The 24,776-nt window shown below is 44.0% G+C and overlaps 1 protein-coding gene across 4 annotated transcripts in view; it reads left to right on the top strand.

The window, feature by feature from the left end:
* The window catches only part of FBLN2 (fibulin 2), a 115,492-nt gene that overhangs the window by 71,923 nt on the left and 18,793 nt on the right, over positions 1-24,776 (top strand). For all 4 annotated transcript variants that reach the window (XM_069865655.1, XM_069865652.1, XM_069865654.1 and 1 more), the window contains exons 3-8: positions 12,282-12,393; positions 16,166-16,295; positions 18,168-18,354; positions 18,818-19,024; positions 22,195-22,311; positions 22,705-22,806. In XM_069865655.1, coding sequence (XP_069721756.1) covers positions 12,282-12,393; positions 16,166-16,295; positions 18,168-18,354; positions 18,818-19,024; positions 22,195-22,311; positions 22,705-22,806 — 855 coding nt within the window. The remainder of the gene's footprint in view (positions 1-12,281; positions 12,394-16,165; positions 16,296-18,167; positions 18,355-18,817; positions 19,025-22,194; positions 22,312-22,704; positions 22,807-24,776) is intronic.

Here is a 24,776-nt window from a genome sequence, read left to right as displayed (position 1 = left end):
AGGACACCCCAACATTCACACCGTGGGGCTGAGTATGTTGGCCAAAGGCTTCTGGAATATTGTCAGGCTTGGGGCCGTGACTGCTTCCCTGGGAGCTGTTCCACGGCTCCACCACCCTCTGGGGGAAGAACCTTTTCCTGATGTCCAACCTAACCCTCCCCTGGCACATCTTCTTGCCATTCCCTCAGGTTCTGTCGTTTGTCACCAGAGATGAGAGCTTAGTGCCTGCTCCTCCTCCTCCCCTTGTGAGGAAGCTGCAGAGCATGATGAGGTCTCCCCTCAGTCTCCTCTTCTCCTGGCTGAACAGACTCAGTGACTTCAGCTGCTCCTCTAAACCCTTCCCTAACTCTGTACTCTCCTCTGGGGACTCTCCAGCAGCTTTAGATCCTTTCTGTCCTGTGGTGTCTTTTTTATCCTTTTTATCCCGAACTGCACCCAGTGTTCAAGTTCAGGCCACACCAGTGTGGTGTGAAGAGGGACGATTCCCTCCCTTGACGACTGATACTTTACTGATTTACATACAAATGGTAAAAGCTGGGGTTTGGAAATGTGTGGATGAAAGGATAGGTAAAGTTCTGCCTCTTTTAATATGTTATTTTACTCTGTTTCAGATGTCTCCTGCAGTCAGTAATTGTAATGAGCCTTTGTGAGAGAGATGGAGACTCCTCCACCCTTCACTAGAATTTGCCACCTTATCCCAAATGCTCCAAACCACATTTCACAGAATCACAGAATCACTAGGTTGGAAAAGACCCTCAGGATCATTGAGTCTAACCATTCCATGGTCCATGATTTAAATCGTGGAGTTGGAGCTTTTCACAACTTGGTCCCTTTTCTCTCTCTTCATCTCTGGTTCTGAAGTAAAATAGGTTCAGGAACGTAAATTCCTTTAAAATTGGCTGCAGTCTGTAGTTTCTGAGTAGGAAGAGTCCACTGCAGGGGATCAAATTCCAGCTGAGATTTAACTCGCGCCCATTTCTGGTGCTGCGTCCAGGGCAGTGCAACCTGCCCCAGCGCTGCTGTGACACGCAGTCCTCTTCTCCAGCTGGGTGGGATCAGGAAGAGAAATTTCTTTCCTAGCTGTGTATGGGGTGCCTGGATAAGCTGGACCACGGCTGTGTCTTTTGAGTCGTGTTTTTCCTTGTTCCGAGTGGCATCTGATTGAGTTCTTGAGAGGGAAAAGTGCTGCGACTGTCTCTGCAGCTGACAAAGGCTTGAAGCACTGAGACTGCCGAAGAAGTTTCGTAGAGACAGATACAAGCTGTCAGCTAATGGAATGCTGATCATTTCACAACATCCTTGTGATTATTTCATACTTCACCGGAGCCAGATGTTACCGGCTGAATGTTTTCTGTAGAAAGCACTGCTGTACTTGGACTCATTGCCCCTGTACAGGACTTGAGTCAGTGAAGGACTTCAGCACATGTCTAAGTTTCATCAGTGCTGCTGAACTAAGGACTTGATTTAATATACACGGGTTTGGAGTTCTGTGTAGTCAAGACCCCCGCATTAGTTGTTAGTAAAGGAGCAGAAAGGGGCTGCGGGCTTCTGTGAGCGCTGGGTTAAACTGTGGTGTTAGGTGAAAATATCCACTGCTGCCGTGGTTTACAATAATTTGCAATTGGTTGCCTTATTTGAAGGTGACTGCAGTAACGGAGCTTGCAGGTGTACATAGTATCATGAATCTTGATGAATTATACAAGCACGACTTGCTCCTTTTGATCATGAGAAATGAGTTGAAACAAAACATGCGAGTCGTGTGTGTGATATGAGTGCTGCAGATTTTTGACAGGTAGGAATTAGGTAATTAAACACTTGGTGTGGCCGGGAGGGTGAGGAAGGGGATTCTGCCCCTCTGCTCTGCTCTAGCGAGACTTCACCTGGAGCCCTGTGTCCAGTTCTGGAGTCCTCAGCACAGGAAGGACATGGAGCTGTTGGAGCGAGTCCAGAGGAGGACATGGAGATGATCTGAGGGCTGCAGCTCCTCCTGTATGAAGACAGGCTGAGACAGTTGGGGTTGTTCAGCCTGGAGAGAAGAAGGCTGCAGGAAGACCTTAGGGCAGCTTCCAGTCCTTAAATGGGCTCCAGGAATGCTGGGGAGGGGCTCTTGATCAGGGAGGGCAGGGATGGGATGAGGGCGAACAGTTTCCAGGTGAAAGAGGGGAGATTGAGATGGGATCTTGGGAAGAAATGTTTTGCTGTGAGGGTGGAGAGGCCCTGGCCCAGGTTGCCCAGAGCAGTGGTGGCTGCCCCATCCCTGGAGATGTTCAAGGGCAGGTTGGATGGGGCTTGGAGCCCCTGATCCAGTGGGAGGTGTCCCTGCCCATGGCAGGGGGTGGGACTGGATGGGTTTTGAAGTCCTTTCCAACTCAAACCATTGTATAATTTCTCTTGGAATATTGTGGCCAAATGCCCCTGTGGGGTTATGCTGAGCTGCACCATGGGAGACCAGACAGTTTGAGCCAGATATAAAGGTTGAAATGGAGATAAGCACCTGGTACCTCCTGTGTGTAACATCAGCAACCGTGTCAAACAAGGTGCTTCATTTAGAAGATTAAAACTCTCTTATTTTCCTAATTTCTACTCCAAATCATTGATTTCTTAGGGAATTGAAAACCTTTTTGCTGAACAGCCCTGGTTCTGGTGCACACTGCATGGCAAAAGAGCAATCCCCTGCTGTGCTTCCTGCTAGGGCTGCTGAATTCCCCTGAAACACTCCAAACACCATTGTCAGCCCATTCAAATTAATATTTCCTCCTACGTTTGTGAGGGATGAAAGGAAGTTGGTTTTGTTGCTGTTCAGTTAAGTATCCCACTGAATTTCCTTTGCAATAACTGCTCTGGCACTAGGTGCTACCTGGAGAATTCCAGCCTCCTTGAGGTTAACGGGTCCAGGCGGAACCGTGGGCCATCGACTCTTCCAAGCCATCATTAATCCAGGAAATGCCCTGGGCTGCAGTCATTATTGCTGAAATACTTGTACAAACTCTGATTGCAGAACTTCAGAGAGAAAGGCCAAAGGAAATGAGAGTGCTCCTCAGAACTAGAGAAAATAAACAAACAATGCAATTTATGATGATAAATCTGACAAGGACCAATGAGGAGTACAGAAGAACACCCACATAAGGAGAGCTGAAGCCCTACAACAATGGATTGTTCGTTTTAAGCATCCCTATACACTAATTAGAAACTCAGTCCAACGTAGAGGTTTCCTTCCTCTGATGTTCAGAAGTGTTTGCTCTGCAGTCCCCAGCCCCTTCAGAATGGAGCCGGAGGGCAGATGTTTCATTGGGAAGAGGCCAGGCTCCTGGGGCATCCTGAGTGCTGGCTGATGCTATCTGTAATCTTCTCTTACCTGTCCAAGGTGTGCTGGTCTGTGGCCAGGGCTGCTCTTTGGTTGTTAACACGCTGTATCAAGTTACTTTGAGGGTTGTGCTGAGGAAAGACACTGGCACCAGCAGCTGGGGATGAGTCAGGGAGGGAGTTTTCCCAGTTTGGTTCAGTGATGTTCTGAATAGAGATGAGAACTCAATTCACAGTGAATAACTGCTCTGATGAGTGTTACTGGGTTTCTGCTTTGCATGAATTGGTCATGGAGAGGAAGAACATTTCGGCCTTTTTTTGCCTCCCAGAAACGATTGTAGAGTTTTCCATGAACAGCTTCTGGATGGGCTCACCTGGAGGGCAGCTAAGGGAGTGGATTTTCCTTCTGTGCTGCATGCGGTCGCACTAATCAGAGCTGATCAAGCCCTGGTCATCAGCCTGAGAGTTTTTTTCCGTTAGCAAAGTTGCAAAACTCAAATACCTAAAAGCTCACAACTGCAGCCTGAAAGAAAAGTAAGCTTTGGGGTCAGCTTCATCTGACTATTCATGACCTTGTGACCAGTTCCCTGTTGGGTATTAGCTCTGCCAGTGTGCATGTAGTGTCTGCACTGGTAGTCTCCACTCCAGTGAAGAAGGTGTGGTTCAGATACAGAAGTACAATCCTCCTTTGTGACTTCAAATGGAAATACAATACCTGCTGTGACTGGTATGAGATCACATTGGATATTTCTATGGTTTGCATGATGAGAAGGGGCTCCTGATCACAGAGTGTGGGGATAGGATGAGGGGGAATGGTTTTCAGCTGAAAGAGAGGAGGAAGAAATGTTTTGCTGTGAGGGTGGGGAGGCCCTGGCCCAGGTTGCCCAGAGCAGTGGTGGCTGCCCCATCCCTGGGGCAGCCTGGATGGGGCTTGGAGTCCCTGATCCAGTGGAAGGCGTCTCTGCCCATGGCAGGGGGTGGAACTGGATAGGTTTTAAGGTCCCTTTCAAACCAAACCATTCTATGATTAACATGTGTCTAGCGTTGTTAAGGAATTGAACTTCAAACTGGCACAATAGCTTGCCTTGTCCTTGATCAACATTCCCAATCAAAAACAAAGACTTTTTTCACTGCTGCACTCTTAAAATTTAAAGCAGCAACATGTCCTGATGGATGGCTGTCCCTGGTGTAGCAGTGTGTGTTTGGAGAGTTCCATAGTGAAACTAATGAGTTGTTTTCTGTAGATAAACACACACAAGCAGGGGTCTTCATTAACATCTTCGTATTTGTTTACTTTTTTCTTTAAGAATATTATTACTGTAATTTAATTACCATTACAACCTCAGCTCAATTTGTAGCTGGCTAAGAATGTACCAAAAGTTCTCATGTACCAGATGCTTGAGTTGCAGCAGATTCAGTGGTCCTGCCTGACTTTCCCAAATGCTGTGACAGAGGGTCCCCAACTACATCCCTGATAAACATTATACCTCCTAATTTTAACTTTAAAATTAAACAGGGTTGGTGGAAATGCCAGCTTTGACGAAAGGAGCCTACCTAGCCACAAAAAGATTCGCACAAAGAGCATGCTCTCCCCCAAGGTAAAATTCTTTAGACAGGAATTGCCAGGGTAATCGGAACCAGGCTTTCCAAAGCCTCAGCTCTTTTGGAAGTTAATAGACAGCATAAATACAGCCTGTGCTGTATCTGGGGAAGGGAAGTTGAGGAGGAAAATACAGCCAAGACTGTGCTGAAGGGCAAGAAACATGATGCCTACATTGAGTTATTATTGTAGGTAACAGAGAGATGATTGTGTATGAACACTTTCCCTTGAAATGCAGTGACAGAAGGATAGATCCAAATGAGCCAGGATTTTAAAAGGCAGGAGGAGAAATTGCTTCAGATTTTAGTTGATGAAAAAGGTTACAGAATTTATGTAGTTGTTCCCCTCAACCACCTTCCTTCAACCTGGAGCTAATAAAGGGTGCTGTCATGGAAACGGTTAATACCAAACATAGTCTAAATTATCTGACCTCTGGCCCAGGTAATTCAAGTTTTAACTCACGAGGATTATCCGGAACTAAAGCCAGAGGGAATATAAGGTTGCTATTCATTCACACATTGAACAAACTCTGCCAGTCCCGGGCAGGATTGACGTTATGTTGATGTATGTCTCTATAGTCCATAGTAAAACGAGAACGTTCAGTTTGGTTTATCCAGCTTTTCACTGTGCCTTGGGGCAGACATAGCTCTATATTTTGCCAAGCAAGCCAGCATAAGGAATTTATAATGGAGGAAACACAGCATTTTCAGGTTGAAATGGAAAGCAGATGCCTCCCATGGAGTGAAGGCAATATAAGAAGAACTTGTCCTGGATAGATGCTGGGATGGATTTCTAAAGAGACACAGGTGACTTCAGAGGAAGCAGGAGAGCACAGAAAAACACTGTGCTGTATGGGATTTAAAATGAAGGCAGGTTGCTGCAAGTGTGATGGACCTCGCTCATATTGCTGTGGTGATGGCATGGCGAATCCCGGTAGGAATGGAAGAGGATGATGGAAAAGAGGAGAGAAGGATTAAGTACTGGATTGAAGCCACAAAGTGTGTTGAACTGTCAGCCTGTATTTCTCCTGCAATCTGGTTTTTCATTATTTCCAACTAGAGGAGTCTGCAAGTCTAATGAGCACACGTGGGTTAAAGCCCCTTCCCCAGCAATGAGCTAACTGAGGATTTGATCATGGAAACACTCCAGCCCTACTCTCATTTCAGCAAGATTTAGAGTCAAATGTGCTCCTGAATGCAGAGCCTGCAGTAACCTGCGCAGGGTAAACCATACGCTCATTTATCTGGGAACCAGCCCTGAGTAAAGTTCACCCAGTCCTGATGACGTAAGTGATAGTTCAGTTGGAAGTGAACGCAGCTGCCTTTGGGGCTGTGCAGCCACTCTCCCCTTCCCTATCTTTGCCAAGATAAATGTTCCTCTTCTCTTTACCTTTATTCATTAAAATGTCTTTCTAGCCATCTCCAATAAATCAAGTTAAGAACATATTACAATGCAAACCCAGCTGGTGAAATTCAATGAGGGAATTTAATAAAGTCTTCCAGATAGTTGATAAGATAAGGAATGACAACCTATTAAGAGGTAAAGCCACAGTCCCTTTTCTTATTATTTATTAAAGCTTTAAATGGTGATGGGATTAGAGCAGGAAGAAGACCTGCTGAAAACAGGTATTTTTCAGTATTTGAAGAACTCTGAGTTGATTGTTGTTCTGTGACGTTGCTCTTCATTGTTAGTCGTAATATATGGGTTTATGTTCTCAGCAGCTATTTGATAAGGAAATACAGTACCTTTTCCTTCAGCGTTAGCAAACAATTCTTGTGGAATGTACATGCTGGGGGCACTGCAGGTCTGGACACCCAGACAGACGTATCTAAAACCATGAATATATTTTTGAGGTGGTTTTTGGATTTTTTTTCTATAAGGGAGTAGGAAACAAGTCATGAGCACTGACTAGACGGGAAAAGCAGCTTTCTGCTTCCATCCCTTCCTTGACTGTTTGTGCTTAAGGGAAGGCGAAGAAAACCACTCCTGTTCAGCTCCAGTACTATTTTTGTTCTTTCTCCACTCATCCTTGGTGGGTGAGGATGGTTGCAGTGGGTGAGGGCAACTTATCCCACTGGATCAGCTTTTATATCAAACAATAGCTTTCTTTTAAGATGTGAGAAGGTGTGAATACTACAGTACCTTAGGAGCTGGCTGTTGTGTTTGACAGCTTGAGAAGTCATTGTCCACCACAGCTGTTACTGGTGAGACTCATTAGATGTTCTCAGAGGCATTCAGGAAGGTGATGCTCTACTGCCAGGCTGCTGCGCCGAGCTCTGTGGGGTGGCTGAGTTACGTTGGCTCAGGACGTGGGCAGTTAGTGCAGCTGCTTTTTACAAAATTACATTTCAGCCTGAGAGTCACAGCTGTCAGCTTCCTGTGTGGATGAGCAATGAAATCCTCAAAATGAAGATGTGTCTTAATGGAATGCCTCATTTCTAGAAGGTTCCACATCAGAATTAATCCTAGTGCACAAACTTGTTTTACTTGCAAGATCCTGGGGAGTTGTTGGTTTTTAGTCCCTCCCACTCTGAAGAGTAAATGCTATAGTTCTGGGGAAGATAAATTATTTTCCTCGGGGGTAAGAACCGAACAGCATGCTTCATCATAAGCACAAAGCTCACCTCAGCTCAATTCGAGAGGTATGAAAATTGCCTCTTTCACGTGTGAGTGCTGATCCAGCAATTAACAGCTTAAATTAAAACCAGCAGTGAAGAGATGTAGCTGCCTGGGGCTGACGATATTATGCTGCCCTTGAAATGCCAGTCTTCCCCATGATTCAGACTTTATCTGGAACTTGATGCACTGATGTCCCTGGCTAATAGGTAATCTTACTTGGGAATAATACCAGTTTTGAACTTTACCTGTAGAATCATGGAATAGTGTGGGTTGGAAGGGACCTCAAAGCCCATCCAGTTCCACCCCTGCCATGGGCAGGGACACCTCCCACTGGATCAGGGGCTCCAAGCCCCATCCAACCTGGCCTTGAACACCTCCAGGGATGGGGCAGCCACCACCGCTCTGGGCAACCTGGGCCAGGGCCTCCCCACCCTCACAGCAAAACATTTCTTCCCAAGATCCAATCTCAATCTCCCCTCTTTCACCTGGAAACTGTTTGCCCTCATCCCATCCCTGCCCTCCCTGATCAAGAGCCCCTCCCCAGCTTTCCTGGAGTCCCAACATCTTGCATCAAATGGTTGTATCCAAGCCCTTGCACTGTGGCTTCCTGCATGGGTCTCTGTGTAGACAGAAATTACTGTCTAAGACTCTTCGGTGCATCACAGCTCCTACAATAGTTTTAGTAGAAAATAATTGTTTAACTGAATGAAATTTCAGTACTGTTCAAGCTAATGGCCAGGATTGAACCCACCCCTTGCCACCGGTGGGTGGATGGCTTGGGTGGCTTGCTTGGTGTAAGGGGTCAGTGCTCACTGCTCCCATTGTGTGAGGGAATGTTCAAGGCTTGAGGTGGTCTGCTGTGTCCTGCCTAGACAGAAAGATCATTTAGAACTGGAGAATGGTGGGTAAAAACTATCAAGTAGCTTAGTCAGCCAATGAATTTGCTCAAGGACTGGGGATTTGCACAACAGGAGTTGGTCAGTACATGTATGTGTTCTGCAGAGCTGCAGAACCAACGTGAGAATGGAAGTAAGCAATGAAACCAGGGGTGTTAATCTGCTCAAATGCTCTATGTGGAAAATCAGGTGAAGCTTTAGTGTCAAAGAAGCTCTGGCCAGAAGTTGTAATCTTCATCAGTCTTGGAGCTGGCTGATGTTTTATCACCCTCAAAATGTAAGTTACGAACACAGGGAGTGGGGAAAAGGGAGAGAGAGGTTTTTAAAATCTCTTTTATCTCTTTTGCTATGGTTGACTGTGTGAGTGGGTGGCAGTAACCTGGTATCCCTTAATTGTGTGTTTTCCTCAGTGTAAGGTTTGAGCTTCAGCTGAACTTTTAAAAACACACACACACAACCCATATTAGATTTTTTTCTAGCTGCAAGGTGATATTACTGGGTAGCAGCATGTAAAAGCTGCATGGATATCATGCGGCTGTGGAAAACCTTGATGTGACCGCTAATCAGGCCAGGACAAGGCACTGAGACAATGCGACATCTTAAGGCACAGTCAAGGATGGGTTAAAATTCTCCAAGGGGAAATATTTCTCTAAATATTTGAATTAAATTCTAAATGGCTCTAAAAGGCAATACACAAACTTTTGAGATTAGGCCAAAATGTACTTTAATTCATGTCTTCGGAGTGATGTAGAGTGATAATTGTAGGAGATAAGTTACTAAATTGAAAACAAATGAGGATATGTGATGCTCTTTTAGAGTACAGCCTGAAATAAATGACTTTTTGTTTTCCTGCTGAATAAATTAATAAATAGCAAATTATCTGTTAAGAGATATCTTGTTAAATGCCTGTGAAGTATCAAAGACGCACATAGTATAACAAATATGCAGGATTATGCTGTTCTCAAATAAAAAGACTTTGTTTTCCATGAGCAGATGCAAATCTACTTCTAAATCTGCTAATATCATGAAAGCGCCAAATAAACAAAGCTCTACTGGAATGTATAAGTATTTCTAAGTCAGTTATACATAGAGCTTAAAGTCTTACTCCAGCTATGTGATCATCAAGCTTGTGCATGTGTCTCATTGTATTTATTTGTACTTGCTAATGTATAATCAAAGTATCATAAATCCATGCTAATGGCTGAGAGTCCTACTATGAATTATTCACTTCTTCTCATTCCTGATTGAGATAAAATGCAGTGGTTTGTTCCTTTTATTACAACTGCATTCTAGATTTAATTATTTATAAGATCATAACAAAAGGCAATACATTTTGTAAATATGACTGCTTAATTGTGTGACACTTCAGTACAGCAACCTGTTATTGAATCTTCAGTGAAGAAGGAGTAATTTGTTCTTATTTGAATTATAAATCATGTAGTTTACTGCAATATAGATTAGTAAATTCTGCTATATTCTTATGTTTTAAAACTATCAATACCGTAGTGACAAATGTGTAAAATGAATGGAGTTTCCACCAAGGGACTGAATTTAAACTGTGTTGGAAAACTATTATGTAGCAATATTTTATAATTATCTGGGTTCAGGTGTTTTTCCTGCCTGGTGTAGCTGCAGATGTCATCCCTCTCGTGTCGTGGAACCAGAATTGTTTAGTTGTAAAAGACCTTTGAGATTATGGAATCCAACCATCCCTGTCCACTGCTAAACCACATCCCTGAGCACCTTATCCACCCATCTTTTACATCCCTCCAGGGATGGGGACTCCACCACTGCCCTTGGCAGCAGTTCCAGTGCCTGAGAACCATTTCTGTGAAGAAATTATTCCTGATGTCTAATTTGAACCTCCCCTGGCACAACTTGAGACCGTTTCCTTTCATCCTATTCCTTGGGAGAAGAGACCAGCACCCACCTCACCACGACCTTCTTTTGGGTGGTTGTAGAAAGTGAAAAGGTCTCCCCTCAGCCTCCAAGCTAAACAACCCCAGGGCTCTCAGCCACTCCCATAAGATTTGTTCTCCAACCCCTTCACCATCTCCATTCCCCTTCTCTGGATGCACTCCAGCCCCTCAATGCTTTTCTTGTAGTGAGGGGCCCATACAGCATCTCTTGTGGTTTTCATTGTTAATATGTTACATGTAATTAGAGCATCGCGTAGGCTGACTTCCAGTTGCAGTGTGTTAAGGTGCCGGGTGCCCCTGTGTGTGAGCAGGAATGGCTTTGGTTGGCAAAAAGCCTCTGTGGCCAGGCTGTGCGGGGTGAAGGAGCACAGGCTTCAGGTCTCTTTTGGGTTGTCTTTCACCAGAGCCTTAAAAAAAAGGAAGAATTTACCAAAGTGTGGAGTGCACCATGTTCCCCGCCTTGCTCCTTTTTTTTTTTCCACCATAGAAATGAGGTCACAGAGGAGCAATGAAGCTCGCTGTGCCACAACCTTTTCTGCAGCCCTTAGAGCATCTGAGTTTTTTGCAGCATAAAGTTGCCTTTCCCCTTCTCCTTATAACCTATCAAAGTTGCACAATGGGAGTTTGTGGGCACCATAGGGGTGAGTTTTGTCCTAGAAGCCCAGATATCCCCCTGAATGCCAACAGTCAACACTGTGCCGACATTCTTTGAGTTGATTTATTCACTAACAAAACCTGTAGAAGGGCTGGGGCAGGGTTTGATGCTGAGGCCAGGTGACTACAGCTGTCAGGGTACACAGGGAAGAGCAGTGTCTTGTCGCTTGCCGGTATCTCCTCCCCTCAGCCGTCCATCCAAGTTAGTAATGGAGATGTTTTTCCACAGACTATTTTCTCTTTTCAGTGAAAAGTGTAATTAAGATGTTGAAATATTATTTCTAAGAAATGTGGTTTGGAAACGCTTGCAGTTCCCATCACCCCAGAGGGTGGGTGCTGTTGGAAAGGCAGTTCCACCAAGACCCCTCACCTCTGCCAGTGATTCAGTCCTGGCATCTTACATCTTGAGTGGAGAAAGGAAAATGGTAAGTGCAGCATTCTACGTGTCCATGAAAAGGAGTGCAGCATTCTACATGTCCATCTCATTTACTACATCTTAGTCCCATGAGCTCATTAGCAGGGTCAGAGTTATGTCTCTCAAACCCTTTTCAGCCTGAGTTTAAGCCAGCTGAGCCCTCACATTCAGCTGTAGGACCTCTAGATATATGTACTCCAGGTAGTTCTCAGGGGTGGAATTTCTTAATCTGTCTTGTGGAAAGACTTTCTTAATGCTATGGATATCAAACCCACTGAATGCAGGTTTGCTAAATACTGATTCCTTTAAGGCACCATGACAAGGAATGTGTTCAACTTATTACTCATCAGTGAAGCTTCGTATTCACAGTTTAGTATAAGAGAACGTCCGGGGCTCGTGTGTGCCGTGTGCCAAGCTTGCGTACACACTGTGCTCTGTGCTTCATGTATTGTGAGCTTTACTTGGCCACCTTCATGCTAGCCCAGCTACTGGTAGTGAAGACACTGCCAGAACATTGTAAGGATTTATTAAATCAATATGCATTAATTGGTCAAGCATGATATTGCAAGAGTTTTTTGTTCAGAGATGTCAAAGGTGGAGTTGTCTTCAAACCAGTTATGTCTTCTATTGTATCGAAAACTCCAGTTTGCTTCTTCTGGTCCTCGCTGAAAGATATCACGGGGTGATTGATTATGTTGATTATCGGTAGCCTTTTTTTTTTTTTGCGTAGAAGCAAGTGAAATATGGAAAGAAAAAGAAGAAACAAAAGAGAAAAAGCCGAACTATTGCTTATTTAAGAATCTTCTCAATTCAGAAAACACAGCTAAACTAAATATATTCCATACAAAAAAATTCTGTTTGTGTGTTTTACACAGGTTCCACAAAGGAATTGATTGAGAGCTGCTGTGGAGCTGGACAACAGTGGGCTATAGACAACGGGGAGTGCACGGAAATCCCTGTAAGTGGAATGGATGGTGATATTTGCAGGTACGTAAGGCTAATCCAAGCACTTTAGATTTACATAGAGCAGCCCTTTAGAAGAAATTGAATGATTGTACACTCTGTGGGATGTCCAAGAGACTGGGAACTGTTTCATTCATTGTATAAATTCCTGGTGGACTGACAATACATCATGGCAAATTAGAAAGGAGGATTTCCCCCTCTCTTTTCCCAGCATCTAACCTAAACAAAAGCCTTTGAAGGTTTCTTTTCCTCTTTCACGTGAGTGGAGCACAACTTTTTGTGTCCCAGTTTTATGTGCATCTGTGGTATTGTAGATAAATAGAAGGGCAGAGTTTGTCTTCCATTTGGCAAGTTCCCAACATTAAAAAAGTTTTGCATAAGCAGTTTTATCACAGCTAGTATTGTTGCATCTTTCTGAAGATACTGGGAGATTAAACTCCTTTCCCAGTTGGATCTGGTGTGACATAGCTGACACATACCAGCTGTCTGGGAAGTAAAAATGGATTAAAAAGTTCCAGCCTTGGCCTAAGTAGGTGCAAATCCAATGCATTAATGAGTTGCACCTGCGCATCTGAGGCTGGGTTCAGATGAAAAAGCCACATCCTAAGTTTTTCAGTCCCTGTGAATCTGTTTGGATTCTAAAGAATACGAGATCAGGAGTTCCGTTGTTTTACTTCCAAAATTTCAGTTGTGTCCCTGTTTTCAAGATTTAAAACCACCTGTTAATATACTGTGTAAAGAAAACATTTGATGCAAATAAGTATTCCAACCCATGGTCTCAGAACCTTGAAACCTTAGACCAAAGCTCCCTCTGGGAGATGTGCCAGTGTGCAGAGCTGGTCCCCATGCACATATCCAAACCTCAGGGGCACTACTTTTTGTGCCAGATGCCTGCAAATAAAGCTCCCAAGAGTCTGCTACTGACTTGACTCAATATCAGAAGTTTTTACAAAGCAGAACATAGATATTCCTTGTAAAAAGTCAGTTGCTGTTCTGCCAAGGATGGTTTTCTATGCATCTTTGGGTTTTACAAATGCCCATCACTGCACTGGAGGATTGATTTTCCTCAGCTGAGGCAAATGAGTGAAGCCTTCCTGGTGTCTGTGGATTGAGGTGTCTCTTGTTTCCAGATTTTGGTGTTTTCAAGTGGCAAAAGCTTAAATGTCAAAGCTACTTCTTGATGTATCTTGGTATTTCTAGACATTCGTGTACCAACTTGGCCCATCTCTGTGTAGGATGGGAGCTGGGACTGCCTAGAAGATACGATGTGTCGTAGGGAGGTGGATGAGCTTACAGTAAAGCAAGTTACAGGAAATCCGTAGGGAGGCAATGGGTACCCAGATGTAAAAATACTCCCAGAGCTTGTGCCACTGGCTGTAACAGCAGTAGGATGTTGGGCTAGATGAAATCTCATCTGACTTGATATAGTAGTCGTTAATTATCTCATTATTATCTCATAATTGATATCTGCTTTATCATAACAGAGCAGCGCTTATCTAGGTGGCGTTTACGTCAGCTATACAAGTGTGAATCCTGCTTTATGCTGGCACCGTGTCCCAGTTAGAGACTCATGTCAGTTTAATAGGTCTTTTCATTGATCTTTACTCATCAACTCTCTCCCTAAAGCAGAAATGTTCTGATTCTTCTTTAAACCAACATTTATCTGGTCTGTGAAGAGAAGGTTTGTGAAGAAGAAACAAGATAATCTGGTTAACACCGTTTGTTCCCATTTCATTTTCTGGCCATAGAGTAATTGTGACCGCACTGTGTTGATAGTTCCATACATACTAAAATCAAACATGGTCTGTGATACTGCAGTGCTCGGGCGATACAGTTCCTTCTATGTATGTCAAGCATGAGAGGAATTTCTCGTGGCTAAATGTCACATTTCAGAAGAATGTGAATCTATAGAGATTTCAGTGTTTTAATACAGTAAATGCTTTGCACACACACAAATACTGCTAGTAGCATTTTGTTATTTCTACCAACGATAATAATGCTTAGTTAGTTGGATTTTTTTTTTTATTTTAATGAAAGTTTGGATATCTTACTTCAGTGATAATAGCTCAATAGTTAAAGGGGTTGGTCAGGATGACCTGTAAAGGTCCCTTCCAACCCAAAGCATTTTATGATTCTATGATTCTAAATTACTGGTACTTGAATATATTTGAGTAATGATCATTCATTGTTTCAAAAAAAATTGTTTTTCTCCAGTCAGCAATTAATTCTGGATTAGAAAACTAACTTCCTTGGAAAGAAAGCCCATGGATGTGGTAATCCCCTTCCTGTGACCAAACTTGAACCACTGCTCCCTGGGTACAGCCCTCTCCTGCTATCCAGCTTGAAAATGCTAACATAAAGGTGTCACAACAGGCCATTGGTATTGGGAAGGTGCTCTGAAAGGCAGTGTGCCCTGTAACAGGGCATCAGCAAAAGGCAAGCATCAAGATTGCTCTTGGAAAAGGAAAAACTTAATACTTAATTCCTTCATGCCACCAAATCCATCCAGAACAGATTACACTTTTTTATAACTTACTATTTCATCTATGCTTTAACATCTTCATCTGTGTCACATATGCCTGATATACAACTCATCTACTGGCCCTAACTCCATCAGGAGAATCCTTGTGGCCTGCAGCCCCAGTCCTCACCTTTCCCCACCAGAGGGTCCCTCCCCTACCCAGGATGAGCCTCACACTCCTCCCAAGGTGGTGCTGGGATTGAGAGGGACAGGACTGGGGCAAAGCCAAAGGGACTGTGTGGCTTTGCTTGTCCTTTTGTAGATGAATGAAGCACATGCCTCTTTGGACGAGCATGGGGAAACCCACTGTAGGGTTTAAAATAGCACGGAAGAACATTTTATTGTTTCAGTGGACATGTATTAAATTTCATTTAGGAATTTGCCATTTAGATTTTGGATCGGTTTCCTTTGAAGAGCTATATGTAGGAAATGTGTGTTCCCAAAGTAGTGAACAAGTGTTCATACGTAGCGAACAAGTCACCTATGACTGTTTATTAGGGACTGCAGGGACAGGACAAGGGGGAAAGGTTTTGAGCTGAAAGAGGGGAGATTGGGATGAGATCTGAGGGAGAAATGTTTTGCTGTGAGGGTGGGGAGGCCCTGGCCCAGGTTGCCCAGAGCAGTGGTGGCTGCCCCATCCCTGGAGGTGTTCAAGGCCAGGCTGGATGGGGCTTGGAGCAACCTGATCCATGGTAGGGGTGTTGGAACTGGGTAAGCTGGAACTCAACCTTCTTTTTAATAGCTGAAGTTAGAGGAAAGCTTAGATTCTGTATCACAATCTTGAGGGCCATAAAGGAGACTTTATAGGTTTTTTTTCATGTGATACTTTCCTTGAGTTCTGTCTGAAGCTCAGGCCCTTTGGCTGGTGAAGAAGTTGAGTGTGTGCAGGTGCATTTCCCACCCCTCACTTTCCAGGGAAGAAGGTTTCTCTTTGTTTTCTCTTTCTGAAATCTTCCGAAGAACTCTGAAAAGTGAAACATGGGGAAGAGGGACTGCACAGATACAGATGAGCTGTAATGGATATTGGTGACAGCCTCTGGGAGACAGTGACTTAAACACAAATATTCTTGAGCATTTATCAGTACAGCTTTTTACTAGAAAGAAAACATATCCTGCAAAAGTCAGTGGTGCATCTGTATTATATAATTGACACACGTGTCAAAGAGAGACCAAATCTGGAACGTATTGTAAATCCAGTAGGTCTGGGCTGTTTTGCATCCCATTCTGATGTCTTCTCGGTGTCAGTGAAGGCTTGACCCCCATGCTGCCTTGCAGAATCGCTCAGAAGCAGTGTTGCGTCTCCACTGTGAAGGAGAACAGCTGCCTGGCGGGCATGATCGCTGCAAAGGAAGGAGATGTCTGTGGGCCAGAAGAAAGCGATCCCTGTGGAGGGTCATCATATAAGGTAAGTTACTCTGATGTTTCTAGAGTTTTTGCTCCAAATATGAGATGTCCTATTTTTCTGCATTTGGCAGTAATATCTTCAGACATTGTAATTTTCTGTGCTCCATAATAAAGTTGGAGGAAGGTGGCAGGGAAATTACGCTGTGTACATTTAGGTTTCAATTGCCTGATGATGCAGCCCCTATTAAAACTTCACAGGAAAGTTGTTTTGAACTATTTCCATTTCCAGTTTTAAGGTTTAACTTGCTGTATTGCTTTTGCTTCCTCAGTTTGGAAGTGGCTGAAAAGGCCATTAGAATTTTTATATCTACAGTGCAGAAGACTTTAGAAAGTGATAAGGCAAAACTCAATCAAAGGTATAATGCGAAAGCCATTACTGAACATTTTACTTGGCTACAGGGTTGGACTGCAGCCTAATTTCTCCGATAAACAAAGTGATGGACTAGAGGATGGGTGATGATGGAAACTTTTGTTCAGTAATAAAGGCAGACCATTAACGAATGGTTCAAAACACAAAGCATGAGCCATAGCCCCAGCTTATATAAATGAGATTTGCTTTATGAGAATCAGTGGAGCCAAACCAATTTAAACCAGTTTGAAGATTCAGCATCTTGCTTGCTCGCTTGTCTTAGTTTGACCAGATGGGTGCATTTTAGGATTCGTTTCACTCTGATCATAATTTACACAGCTATAGCTAAGTTTAAGTGCAGCTTCCGTCATCTCAGCAGGAAACTGATTAGTTCTGTCTGTTCTTAGACATCAGTGATTCGTGCAGATAAGGGTTCACTGGTAATGCAGAATATGTGGATGTCTACTGCAGAGTTTAAAGTTTAATTAGTTATGCCAATTTGTCATTTTGCAGAACTACTATTTACTCAGGTCTGGAGGCTACCAGAATAGCATAGGAATGCTGCAGAGGGGCTCTTGGTCAGGGAGGGCAGGGATAGGATGAGGGGGAATGGTTTTGAGCTGAAAGAGGAGAGATTGAGATGAGATCTTGGGAAGAAATTATTTCTGTGAGGGTGGGGAGGCCCTGGCCCAGGTTGCCCAGAGCAGTGGTGGCTGCCCCATCCCTGGAGGTGTTCAAGGCTTGGAGCAACCTGATCTAGTGGGAGGTGTCCCTGCTCATGGCAGGGGGTTGGGGCTGGGTTATTTTCAAGATGCCTTCCAACCCAAACCCTTCTATGATTCAGGGGTGCCCCATGGCATCACTCTGTCAGTGAAGCTGCCACTTAGATGCACTCAGGAATGAAAAGGAATGCCACCAGCTCTTAAAACATACCCTGGCCTTTCTCTAGCAACTGTCTTGGTGGGGGGGTGGGGGGGGTGGTGCTGACTAGGACCATTAGGTAATTAAAAGTTGCAGTAGGTTCGTGGGGCAAGTGTTAAGAAGAAAGAGTCTTACTGATGTAGTGACAGAGATCAGATGCTGCTGCTGACCCTTGTGTCCATGCAAAGTATTTACAATTCCTATTGCCTTGCTTCAAACAATGAACCCTTTTTGAGCTATAATGTCAAGGTGTGTAGATCTGTATTATTTTGTTTGTAACACACTTTACACAAAACAGCCGTGGTGTGCAAGAGCTACAAAGAGAAGATCTGTGGCACCACTGCTTCCTTGCCTGCAAAGCTGCTGAAATTGCTGTCACAGTGAGACTTTGTGTTCAGGCTCTTTGCGGCTGACCTGTTTGTGCAGGATGGCAAAACCAAGCACAAGTAAAGCTTTGATGTTTGTAACTGTCTGAACCCTAAGTGCTTTTCCAGATGCTGCACTTCCAAATCAAGTGTGGATCAGTTCCAGTAGTGTGTGTGGGCTCGTCCCTGAAGTGGACTGTGTTACATCCTTGTTCCTGATGGTCTCTTCCTTTTGCAGCAATGCTGTGATTGTTGTAACCTGGGCCTGCGCTTAAGGAGCGAGGGGAAAACCTGCGAGTCCAACATCAACCTGGGCTACCCTTGCAGTCATGTGATGCTGTCCTGCTGTGAAGGGGGGAATCACTTCATCCATCCAGAAATAAAAAGGCATCCTGAGCCTCTGCCGACAGTGACACCTGAGAAGGGTAAATATCCCTTTATGATTGAAGGTGTTTGGAGAAGGTCTCTGGTCTCTGTCTCACACAGCCATATAAGGAGGTGCTGGAAGGGGTAATGCTGTAGGAGCACAGTTGCCTTTCCTCTCAGACCAAATGTAGACTTCCCTGGTCTTAAAAGAGTTTTGAAAAACATGTTTCCAGTCCTTAATACACACCTGCTGTTGTAGTTTGGGGTTTGTTTGGTTTTCCCCCGAGCCATATAGTACAGGGACCTGCCTCTAACCCTTGGTAAGAAGCAGAGTTGAAACTGGTTATTGTATTTTAGCAGAAGCAACCCTGAAAGGTTGTGCAGAGAGCCCCAGAGCACAAGTTTGTTTTCAGTCTTTCAACATATGAAACATATGGAGTATGTGTGAGTGAAAGCTCCATGCTGCACAGTCCTAATACCCAAATACCTGTTAGAGAACCTGTAAGTTTTGTTCTGTTGTAGTTTCAGAGACAGAAGATCACAACGAAGCTTTGTCCATCAGTAATGAAGCTGAACTGTCAAATAACCTTCCTGGAGATGACCTGGACGAATGCCTTCTCTACGGTGGGGAACTCTGTCAGCATTTGTGTATAAACACGGTGGGGTCCTACAAGTGTTCGTGTTTTCCAGAATTCACTTTGCAAGATGATGGAACCAGCTGTGCTCCAGGTGAGAAAATGGGCAGGGAACTCCATGAATGGTGGTGTCTTTGTGCCACCTGCATTGATCTACCAAGCTTTTCTTTAGTTTTTCTGTAGTTTCCATAGGGTTTTTTATGGGTATTGATGCATGGATATTTTCTGTGGAAATGGGACATATAACATAAAGAAATGGGACAATATAATATAAATAATGGGACAAATAATATAAAGAAAAACAACTTAATTGTGCCTCATTTTTGTGTATTGGTGGCAAAAGGTCAGGGTGATGATTAATATGGACAAATCAACTTTTCACTTTTTGGAAGAAGATTTGTAAGGATGGTTAAGGAAATAACTTTTCTTCTTAGAGTCATTTTGTATTCCTTGTTAGGTTCCTTTAAATAAAGTTTCCTGGGTTCAGATGGACAGCACTGAACTTTGATTTTTATCTAAAATCATTAACATCTTTCAGTGATACAAAACCTAAATAGCATGGTGGGAGTCTTGAAAAGACAGTCTGTTGTGTTATAATTGGTTTGATGTCTGGAGTTCTCCAATAGCAAGATTTCAAATCAGATAACCCGAAAACCTGAAACCTTATATTAGTTACAAGTGCTTTCAGTTATTCCACAAGCAAAATAAGTGCTGCCATCCAATGACAAAATTCCTTGGGCCTCAAACGCTTTCTGCCCAGGCCAAACAATGAGCATTCATTGTGTCATTCTTCTCAATGTGATATTAGAGTGATTACATCAATAATGCATTTAACAGCATTTCTGTGGCAGCTATCCTGGTGTTTATATTAAAATTCTTGGGAAGGAGACTAAGCCAAAAGAGAAAAAGAAAATGGTTCTTATTTTAGCTCTGCAAAACTTGGCTTCATCGCTCACCTGCAGCATGTGTGTTTTTGTTTTGCTTTGCTTTGCTTTTACCATCATTAACTCCACTGAAGCAAAAATGTGGGATAATACATCTTGTATCTGGGTAGTCTGTGCTCTTGGCAGGGCTGCGAGACTGCAGTGCGTACGGCTGTGCTGAGAGGTGAAGAGGGATTCACAGAGCTTGGCTGAGGTAGGGGATGGGGACAAGTGTAGGGGATTGCAGGTGAGACACCTGAGACACATAGGGAGAGTGAGGTGAGGAGGGGTTGCTGCTGTTCTGGAGTCACAGAATCATTGAATGGCTTGGATTGGAAGGGACCTTAAAGCCCATCCAGTTCCACCCCTGCCATGGGCAGGGACACCTCCCACTGGATCAGGGGCTCCAAGCCCCATGCAACCTGGCCTTGAACACCTCCAGGGATGGGGCAGCCACCACTGCTCTGGGCAGCCTGGGCCAGGGCCTCCCCACCCTCACAGTAAAGAAATTCCTCCCTATGTCTAGTCTAAATCTGGCCCTCTCCAGTTTATACCCATTGACCCTCATCCTATCACTAAAGCCTTTGTAACCAGCCCCTCCCCAGCTTTCTTGTCGCCCCTTCAGGTACTGGAAGGTCGCTATAAGGTTTCCTGGGAGCCTTCTCTTCTCCAGGCTGAACAACACCAACTCTCAGCCTGTCCTCGTATGGGAGGTGCTCAAGCCCTTGCATCATCCCTTCTGGACCCCTTCCAACAGCTCCACCTCCTCCTTATGTTGAGGATTCCAGAAATGGACACAGTACTCCAGATGAGGTCTCACAAGAGAGGAATAGAGGGGCAAAATCTCCTCCCTCGCCCTGCTGGCCACACTGCTTTTGATGCAGACCAGGACACGATTGGCCTCCTGGGCTGCGAGTGCACGTCACTGGCTCATGTCGAGATTCTCATCAACCAGCAACCCAAGTCCTTCTCTGTGACTGGAAGGTCACTATAAGGTCGCACTCAGAGTCTTGGGTAAAATTAAAGGCTGGGTGAGAGAGATGGCACCTCACTCCCTATGCTGGGCACACTGTGTGTGCTCTACCTGGCAGGGTGACATGGTGGCCTTTTCTTTCTCATTTTCCCTCTGTGCATGTGCACATCTCTCTCACGTGGTCTGTGCATGGCGACCCATGCTATATGATTTTAACTCGCGTGCTGTTGCCAATTTGGGCTCCATTGGTATACAGAGAGCTTTTGTAACTTTATGTGTCCCATTATATTCCCTGCTCTTTGCTGGACTGCAAATGTTGTATTTCACGTCTGGTCTTTAAACCTTGTCACGCTTTTTCCTAAGACTTGGAAGCAGTGATGTTCTTGCAGTGGCTCTGTCAGGCAAGCAGAAAGATGAAATTTCAAATGTGTCTTCTCGCTTCCCCGCTCTCTTTCTGGGGAAATCATTCAGAACATGCCACACACAGCTACCTGTTATTTACCTCTGTGTCACAGCCCATTGTATGTCTGGGATTTCAGATTATCTTTAAAATAAAATTGCTCTTCCCTACCCCAAAACTTATTGCAATCACACTTGGTCATTTCATGCTGTCACTGTTTCGTGGCTCACACTTTGCTCCAGGTGACACTTGAACTCAAATCAATGGGAACAGGACACATCCTCTTAAGGAAGGATTTAGCCTCATGGATTTTGCTTTTTTTTTTTTTTTGATGATACTGATAGACTGGTTTACTTTTATTGACGTAACAGAGGTATTTTTTTTTGGTCAACTATTCTGATACCTTGAACATTGATGTTTGTTGAGAGTCTTTATGACAGCAGCTGTCATGTTTTCCACTTGGCTGTATAAAAGTCATTCCAGAATCTCCTGTGCTTGTAAAGGGGAGCATCTGCTTTTCATCGCTGTTGAAATAAGAAGTACAGAATAAGGTGAAAGACTTGTTTTGAGCTTGGCTATTGTGTTCTTCATAAACCGAGTGAAAGACAGCCACCATATTTACAACATAGCAGCATTTTAAAAGGTAAAATTAACGCTTTCTGTTCAATTCTTTAGGTGTTGCAATATTTTACTCTACAGACGTTCTCTCAGCCCAGCTCCCTGGTCTGTGTCTGTGATGCTGTGCGCATCTCCATTAGCACACAGCGCACTGTGTGTGGATGCTGTTGGACAGTTGTTCATATCAAACAGATGGCAGCTTCCGAAACTGTTCATCTTCATCCATAGAGGGTTGTCCAGGTCACCAAAGTGTTTCCTCCCACAAACCATGGTGGAATGGGATGCATGGGACCGGGCCCATGGCCATGGTGTGCTTGCTGGTGATGATGATGATGTCCCTTGCCTTGCAGATCCTGACAGAGGACAGGAGACAAGGCCAGAAGCAGAAGCCACTATCCCTCCAGCAGCTTCTTCTTCTCAGCCTCTTCTTGTCATGTCCATACAGGAAGAGCAGGATAAGTGTAAAGGTATGTCTGAGGTGTGAACTGCAGATGCAGATGAGCGAGGAGTGTTTAGAGAGCTGGAGGAAAATTCCACACATCCTCTCACCAATCTGCTTTCAACACACATCCTTAATTTGTTACCCCTGGCATGAGGCTGAGGAATTGTCAGGGGAAACCTGGGGAAGTAATTTGAGGCTGTGCTCTGATTTCAGGGTCGTTACACACCTGCTTTTTAGTTTAAGGTAAGCAGAACAGCTGTGAAAAATACAGGAAAGAGCAGCAATCGGTATTTCTGTGCAATAGGCTTGTAAGTAGTGATCAGGGCTGCATGGACAGATATTTGAACAATCTGGGGTTGATAACTTCAGCTGATCTATGTTGTGATCATTAATGTATTTATCAATTTGCTTCATATAGATAATGGCCCCTGCAAGCACATCTGCAGCATTGTGGAAGGAGATACCGTGTGCTCTTGTTTGTCTGGATATACGCTTATGGCCGATGGGGTTTCTTGTGAAGGTAAGTGGTTCGGGTTCACTACAGAGATATGGCTAGAACATTTTTCTATACATCACATTGATCTCAGAGGCCTGGGTGTTTCTCTAGGAGTTCCTTATTTTCACTGTTGTGAATTGCAAGTGGCAGTGCAGAGACCGTTTGGCGGAAGGAATAGCAGACCTGCTTCACAGACAACCCCTGGAGCACTTCTATCCAGTGTGCCTGTTACCTGGGGACTCCAGGTGAAGGGAAGCCTGGATTTGTGCCATTTTCCTCTGACATTCCAGGTTTTTTTTTCCAGCCCTCTTGGTTTCTTTTCCCACTACTATTCTCCCCAGGGTCTGTCTGCTGAGCTATGGACATGCAGCTTTTCTTCTTGAGGGTGGGTGCAGTTAGCAGGATGTGGGCACATTTGCTGCTCTGAGGAACCCTCTCAGAGCTACAGCTCTGCCCTGTCACTTGTTTTGTTTGGTTTTACTTCTGCTTGCCTTGAAAATCTGAATTCAGTGAGGCTTCCTTGCTATGGAGAAGGCCCCACTGTGAGCTGGTGCAGCTCCATGTGCTTCACTTGACCCTGAAGTTCAGGACTGCACGATGATGAACAGTGAATTCCAATGCTACACTGTGATTATTCATGTTATATAAATTCTAAATTGATGTGTTTGGGTAGTGACAAAGGATGTGTTTGGCCAGGAAAGGTTTGAGGATCAGAAGCAATGCCCTGTGACATACCTTAATTACAAATCTTTAAGCATGGAGCAATAACAGTGAGATGCAGGTAGAAGATTCTGATGCTCAGAATTGCTCACAAGTGATCCACATCCCTCTTAATCTCAGATCTTATTGAATACCAAATAATTTTTATGAAATTCCTGTTAGTCTGTGAAGAAAATGGGAATTTAATATCACTAGATAAAATATTTGCTGTGCTCTGCTTACTCAAGCATGGTGGAAGCTAATTTGATTAATTAATATCAGAATCAAAATGGGCATTTCAAGGCAATCGTTTTCCTACAGGAGGTGAAAAAAAATCAGAAATGTCAGTGGAATTAGTTAATTTAAATTATAGGAAGGGACAATATAATCTATATTAAACTAGGTGTTTGATGGTAGGAGTGATGGTGCACTGGGACAGGTTTCCTGCAGAGTGTGTGTTGCACCTGTGTGACTCATTCTGGAATGACAAAAGCGCAGAGGGTTGCAAGCAAGGACTGTGATGGTTTATTCCAGCCCTATTTTTCAGTGTAACACTGTATATATCATAATGCGGTGCTGATGTGGTAGCTCCAGCACGCTTCATTTAGAGATCTCCAGTGTGAAAGAAGTGCTGTTTCATTTCAGAAACTGTTCTAATAGTGTTCTGTTTTTCCCTTTTGGTTGCAACATGTTGATGTAGATTTGGATGAGTGCCTCACAGGCACTCACGCTTGTTCCAGAGGACAATTATGTGTGAACACATTGGGATCATTCTACTGTGTCAACCACAGACTGGTCCGTGCAGAGGGCTTTATACTCAACAGGCGTAGAAAATGTGTTGGTAAGATGATAGGTATAAGCCGTTCACCACAGCCTCATAATTCTCCATGCTCTGCGATGCATTCGAACCATTTATGCTAAAAGGCTCTCTGGCCATCTTTGCATATGACATTTCAATATGAGTCAGTAAAAACCACATGTGCACCATTTGCTCAGCCACTTAACATCATGAGTTGTGTGCTATCTGGCTTTTTCCCTAGCAATACATTCTCAGGATACACATAACTTTGCTTGAAAGTCATAAAAGTTCAGAGGTGTGATGACCACAGCAGTGTTGATGACTATTGAACTGGAATAAGAAAGCATAGCAGTTGATTTCTCTGGACAGCATCAATACTGCCAGATCCCCACACATCAAGAAACAGCAAAAGTTCATAAATAGAGCTCAAGAAATCTGCAGAAGTCTCAGCAGTGGGAGAGATCCCTTCTGAAGTGAAGGAATTTAAAATTCAGAT

Source organism: Phaenicophaeus curvirostris, chromosome 11 (genome assembly GCF_032191515.1).
Source record: "Phaenicophaeus curvirostris isolate KB17595 chromosome 11, BPBGC_Pcur_1.0, whole genome shotgun sequence".
Classification (NCBI taxonomy): Eukaryota; Metazoa; Chordata; class Aves; order Cuculiformes; family Cuculidae; genus Phaenicophaeus; species Phaenicophaeus curvirostris.
This window is presented reverse-complemented; position numbering and strand designations above follow the sequence as displayed.